Source organism: Watersipora subatra, chromosome 9 (assembly GCF_963576615.1).
Source record: "Watersipora subatra chromosome 9, tzWatSuba1.1, whole genome shotgun sequence".
Lineage (NCBI taxonomy): Eukaryota > Metazoa > Bryozoa > Gymnolaemata > Cheilostomatida > Watersiporidae > Watersipora > Watersipora subatra.
Window position 1 is genome coordinate 38553394 of NC_088716.1, and position 6574 is coordinate 38559967.

At 33.1% G+C, this 6574-nt stretch overlaps 1 protein-coding gene across 1 annotated transcript; it reads right to left on the minus strand.

Annotated features, from left to right (window-relative positions):
- Positions 1 to 413: 413 nt before the first annotated feature.
- On the minus strand, positions 414 to 5527 carry LOC137404411 (neuropeptide Y receptor type 1-like). The gene is made up of 3 exons (XM_068090611.1): positions 4699 to 5527; positions 2292 to 2483; positions 414 to 997 (listed from the first exon to the last, which is right to left on the minus strand). The coding sequence occupies exons 1-3, from the start codon at positions 5392 to 5394 to the stop codon at positions 845 to 847; spliced, it is 1041 nt and encodes a 346-aa protein (XP_067946712.1). The 5' UTR covers positions 5395 to 5527; the 3' UTR covers positions 414 to 844.
- Positions 5528 to 6574: the final 1047 nt, after the last annotated feature.

The following is a 6574-nucleotide window of genomic DNA, read 5'->3' on the forward strand; positions in this document are numbered from 1 at the left end:
TGGTAGGAGGTTTAAGCTAAATGCTAGAATTACATGAGCCAAGGCTAGAGCAAAAACATTTTATTGTGTCATGTGATGATGAATGAATAACACAAATTAGCAGCATGCGCAATAATTTTTGAACAATTTCCAGAAGATGACTCAAACTTAACCAAATTGACATCTACATGTCTTTGAGTTGAGAAAAGTTTAGTTATTAGGTAGAAAATGAAAAAATTTTAGTCATTGAATTTTGTTAGATAATAAACAAAGAAATGAGTATAGGTTATACTGCTTGACATACAGCAAACAGGGTAAAATTAATCATCTAATAAAGATAATGGGTTGTTTCAACACAATTGACTTGGCTGCAATAGCAGCCCTAGATCTTGGAGTTATGAACATTTATGAACAGATTTTGTATTATATGTATCTGATCTATTGGTTGATATATACCGTATTAATTTTTAGTGTATACAACAGGTGAAATCTGCCAAATGCCTTGTAAAATTTACATACAAACAAAAACGACTATAGCTAACTTTTATATGAACAATTTAACTAATGCTTACATTGATTGTATAAAAAGTTCTTCTAAATTTACTGAAAACTCTGAAAATCTGTTCATATAAATTAAGTGCTTTGCAAGAGTCACTAAAATTTAAAACCAATCATCTGCCTGAAATAAAATTTTTTACATGATTGGAAAATTTGCTGTAATAGAATAAAATGAAAAATAAACAAACAGAAGCTAAAGAAGTTTTTAACTGCTTTAAAAAACTGTCAACATATTTAATTTTCACTGAAAATATTTAATCTACTGCAAATAATAAAGTTTATTTACATAGCGAGTCAAATGTGAAATTTAATGCTGTTGTTTACAAAAGTTTACAGTGAATGTTACAGTAGCAATCTCGCTTGAACTTTTTGACTTCAGAGCAGTTTCTTGGCTTCTCAGCCGTCTAACAGATTTCTTTGCTCTGCATGTCAATACTCTGAATAGATCTTGAGCATCCTTCTGCAACAAGTTCAAATCGAAAAGAAGTAGGCTGGGCATAGAGGCATATGATGTAAGAAGTAGGCTGGGCATAGAGGCATATGATGTAAGAAGTAGGCTGGACATAGAGGCATATGATGTAAGAAGTAGGCGGGGCATAGAGGCATATGATGTAAGAAGTAGGCGGGGCATAGAGGCATATGATGTAAGAAGTAGGCGGGGCATAGAGGCATATGATGTAAAAAGAAAGGTCAAGTTTAAAGAGAAGTCTCAAGGATCACTGAAAGTCTTAAAACTGAGTAGTTGTTCTACTATTGCACGCTCTGCCTTGTATAATATATTTATTCAAAAATATTATACAAGAATAATAAAATAATATAATTATTCAAATATATTATTGTATTACTCAAACAAGCAGTAAGTAACAAGAGGAGAAATAAAGGGTATCTGCTTATCTTTTATATATTACCGATTTATTATCAAAATAATTAGTCGATATTTAATTTTCTTCATTCATTCGTTTATCCATTTAATTATTTGTTTACTCATGCTCCATTTATTTTTATACACTATTTTACTCATTTATTCATTCGTTCATCGGTTCATTTTTTAATTAATAAGTCAGACAAGTTTTTTTTTTGTTTAGGTGAAAATTTCATTCAAATAAAAATTATTTCAATGGTCATTATATGATGAGTGTCTCATCAGCTATAGCAGAAACAATACTCTAAATGAAAACCTGATATTTAACTTTATTTTTAAATAGAGATACTTTTTCCCGACATTTGTTAAACGACTTCTACAGAAGCCTCTGATTGCTCAGTTTTAAACTTGCCTACTGCTCTGAGCACATTATGTTTTATAAAAGTTATCAAAACTTTTGGTTATTCTCTCTTTGGTTTTTTTTTCTGATTGGTCAATCTACAGTAAAGTTTTGTCGTGAATAAAATGTAAAAATAATTGTGCAATTTTGAAAGTTTAGGCTCTTGGTATTTAATTTATTGAAAACTATTCATACAGTTGGCTCTCCCTTTATTCTGATTTTCTCCAGGTCATACAAGCGTAGACATATTATTATAATTAATAATATTTTTGTTGCTTACAACAAATATCTTTAGGAGTTTAAAGTTTGACATCACAGATAAATTTTTCTTTAAAAAAAGAAATGGCAGAGCAAAATGCAAAATTTGAGCTTTTCATATTTAAATAGCTGAAAGACTTTCCATTATCCTTTACCTTTGTTGTTTATAAGTCAAACAAGCAAAAACACATCATAACAACTAGCTGAATTGTTAAGAATATGGTAGCAACTTACTCTGAAGTTCTGGTTGAAGAAAAGGTAAACAACAGGTGTGGTGAAAGCATTTGTTGTAGTTAATATGTATAGGAAGTAATCAATAGTCTCATAGTTTACATAGAGTGTTCCTTTGTGTGACCCGTATCGTATGACAAATGGAATCCAGGTTATGATGGTCAATCCTGCGTCTACTACCAGCATCGTCTGCAACTATGAGATACAAATTCTATATAAAAAAACTGGTAAGATTTGTGTAATCATATCTCAGTTAACAATCTGAGTTTTCATACAGCGATAACGTAGTGACACACCCCTAAGTGGTGATGCTTTTTTGTGATAACAGCCACATCACTCGCATTATGTCTAGATTCAAGCTGTTTGGAGACAGAACATCCATGTGATTCACTATCATTTTCCTAAAAATTAGCCTTAGCGACCAACGATGTTGCACTTGTTTTGTTTTTGTGTTTCTTCATATGCACATACATTTGTAAGTGAAACACTCTAATTTATCTGTTTTCCTCAAAATTAAAAATAGCAGAAGAGAAGTCTGCATGTAACAACCTCAAAATTGGAAATTGTTTTTGGTCCTTTAGCTCTTAAAGATACAACCTTGACATTTGGTGCCTGATAACCGTGACTTATATAGGGTTCGATAAAAAACATGGTCTGCTTGTTAGTCCCAATGTCGCTTTTGCTCGGGTGCATCCAGGTGCAGCTACACAATTGCTTTTTTTTATTAGTTATTTCAGTCGTTTCATTACAGTTCTATAGCTCAGCCCAGATAAAAGTTATGCGAGGCCTCACCGTGTCAGTTACTGCGCAAACTTGATCAGCTAGTAAGTAACTTTTCAAACATAGACCCATGACAAGGTAATAAACTGAATAACCAGCTATATAAAACCTGCAAATTTTGTGCTATTAATGGGGTTGAATCATTAGATAAGATACTACAAAGAACTAAAAAAACTAAAATCAATCTTTAATGAATTACAAATTTGCATCACTAACGAGCAATTTTAATGGTGAACTTTGCTACAATTATTTAATTTGAAATGCCTCATTTTTTAGAGTAATTGCACTAAAGTATTCAGTTTGCAGTTCAAAAACCTAAACAAACTGTAAAGAGCTATCTACATGTATTGTGCCATAAAAATTAGTTAAATACAACTTTAGTTCAAAATAATAACTGAAAGTTTTACTCAACCCTGATTTTTTTACGAAACAAAGAATTTTTCAGTCTAATACCTTCACGGCTTTTATGCTGCAGAAACAATATGGTGAACTGTTAGAGAAAAAGAAAGAGAGAGGGAGAGAGAAAGAGAGGAAGAGAGGGAGAGAGGGAGAAAGAGAGAGCAAGAGGGAGAGAGAGAGGGAGAGAGGGAGAGAAGGAGAGAGAGAGAGGGAGGGAGAGAGGGAGAGAGGGAGAAAGGGAGAGAAAGAGGGAGAGAGGGAGAAAGAGAGGGAAAGAGGGAGAGAGAGAGAGGGAGAGAGGGAAAGAGGAACAGAGGAAGAGAGGAGGAGAGGGAGAGAGCAACTAACTCCAAATAAGGTTATCCAGCTTTTTTGTTGAAATATTTTAGTTGTCAAAACCATTGAAAAATGTTTTTCTCATTATTTGAGGTTTACAAGCAAATCATTTGAAAGTTGATCTTACACAAATATAGCAACTAAATTATTCATGAAATATATTGTTAAATAATTGGCGTTTGCTTTGAACATTAAAATGAATGATCATAAAAGTGTATTACTCATTTATAGCGAGCAAATTCAAAGGAGCAGCCATATTACAGTGGTTAGGGTTAAGGCTTATAATCAGTAGGTTGGTGTTTGAATCACAGAAAGTTTTTGGTGGTATTAGGAAAGGATTCCAACAACAATTATTCTTATGCCAAATCTCACGATCTAAATGGTCACAACAAGTCTTCTACTAAAAATATATTTGTTGCAGCACCCCCTACCTGGAAAACTCTAAAGAAAATTAACTGAAAAATTAATCACGTTTCCCATCTTTCACAACTTCCCAAACTTGTTACTGAGAGTTAAAAAACTTTCTAATGGCTATTCTACTCAACAAACTCTTTTTTATAAATACAGATGGGAGAATTGCTAACAGAAATATTACACATCCTGTAATATTTTCCAGTTTTCCAACCAATCAAACACCAATATAAAATTAATGCTTTTGTAACAGCTATATAATAATAATACATACAATTGGTTTTGCTCACTTATGTCGGAAAATGTAATAAATATTAATGTCAATCCATTTACATTGAGAACAAACATACATGTTTAAGTAGGTCATTATATATAGTATAATAGTTTATCAGTTTTGAAAGTTATTTCCATAACTTATTTTTTCTTTTCTGTAAACATTGACTGACACAACAAGAACACTTTTTATTGCCTAAGTTTCACTTACCTTTTTCACTTTGCTATCTCTTCGATTAGAAGAATGACGTTGAAGCCCACTTTTCATTCGGCAATGTAACTTAATAAAAATCACAGTATAGCAACTGATTGTAATGAGAGTTGGAACGATAAACTTGATAAGTGTGATATAGTTATAGTCAAAATGTCCAGTAAAACTGCTTCCTGCAGCGATGACCCAAACTAAAAATGCAACTAGTAGTTTATGCTTTGTGGTGTAACGATATGCTGATAGAGGAAAGGAAACCACAAATAGTCGTTCCATGCTAATAACAGCACTGCATAAAGGACTTGCATACCACAAGTTAACTCTTGTCCATATTCCTGTCGGATCAAATGCCCAAACACATTTCTCAAAGTATAAAAATGTTATGATGACATGAGCGACAGTCATTAGAGCGAGAAGTAGATCGGATAGAGCCATGTTTATGAGTGATATTTTAACTTCTTGTCCTATCCTCCTTCCAAAACCAATGATGAACACTGTGGGAATGTTTAAAACTGCGCCCAAAGCTCCCATTGCTAAAAGAGTGGTGAGTAAAGCTACGCTATTCTCATTCATCTTATTATCTTGTTCAGTTGAGTTGATTACAATCGAGTTATTTTCCGAGACTGTAAAGTTTGTCGTGTTGGTAGTCTCTCTTACGCATCCATGAAGAATAAAGAGAGCTATTCTGAAGTCCATCATGGCTCCAACAAGTTAGATCTGTCTATAGTCCTTAATTGATGTTCTACTCAGTAAACACACTAAAACGTCCACAGCGTATACCAGCAAGTAAAAAACTGACCCTTTGTATATCTGTTTTTTATGACTCTAAATAGATTTTATGTTCTGCGCCGTGATTGAATGTTTTTCTACCCACTATTTACATTGACTGCACGCTATGCGACAATACCACAATGTGACCTTATTTATACAACTAGCGTGTGCACTAGGCCATGACTTGTAAGCCATAGTCAGACATCCCATAGTTGAGAAAGTTAGAGGTTATTTGAGGCATACTCAGAAGGGCGAGTAATTTACAGCAAACTTGGTCAGAAGCTCAGAGGCTTATAAGCATTGCTAAAACATATTCATTAATTAGTTTATGCACAAGCCAATATGAGCGATAATGTAGAGCTACTAAAATATTATATAATTATGGTTGATTCTCTTACAACATATACCTCCTATAACATAAATTCCATGCAGCATGGAGAACTTATCTAAAGTTGTTGCTTCATACTACAAAAACATTTTATATAACAAAAAATGTCACGTCAAAGCAAGTTTTCAAAATCGATTTGAATAACGAGAAACTTGTATAAAACCTCAAAAGCGGCACTTTCTTTTCTGATGTACATGGGAGAAAAATGACGCATACATTCATCTCAATTATATATGTTTGTGTACCCTGGCAGATTAGTTTGCTGTAAGAAATACATGTAGTTACAGTTTGTGTGCCGATAAAGAACAGAAAATAAGTAGCCATACAAACAGAAACGCTCAAGTTTCAGTACACCAAAATTAATTCAAGAGGTCGAACTTCGAACTCTGTCAACCGATAAATGCATGGTCAAATACACACCGCTCTTTTATGTACTTGTATAGTGAAGTGCTTAAAAGCAAAATGGTTTCATCTGCAAAAGACTTGTTAAAAAAACAGTTTTTTAAACAAGAAGATGCACCTTGTCACGCTGCAAAAACAATTAAAATTCGGTTCAAAGATCACACCATTAAAGTGTTAAACTGGCTAGCACAATCACCAGGTCTTAATCAAATAGAGAACTTGCGGTAGATGGTTGAATGCCTAATATTTAAAGACAAGCTAACCAACAAAGTCTGTTTGATTGAGTCTACATGTATAGCAAAGATATATTTTCATTTT

Excerpts from the sequence above, each read along its gene's own strand:
- LOC137404411 (XM_068090611.1), bottom strand. The coding sequence starts at position 5,394 with ATGATGGACTTCAGAATAGCTCTCTTTATTCTTCATGGATGCGTAAGA. Across the intron at positions 2,484-4,698 it reads GAGATAGCAAAGTGAAAAAG|TTGCAGACGATGCTGGTAGT; the intron begins GTAAGTGAAACT and ends TGTATCTCATAG. Across the intron at positions 998-2,291 it reads TCTTCAACCAGAACTTCAGA|AAGGATGCTCAAGATCTATT; the intron begins GTAAGTTGCTAC and ends AACTTGTTGCAG.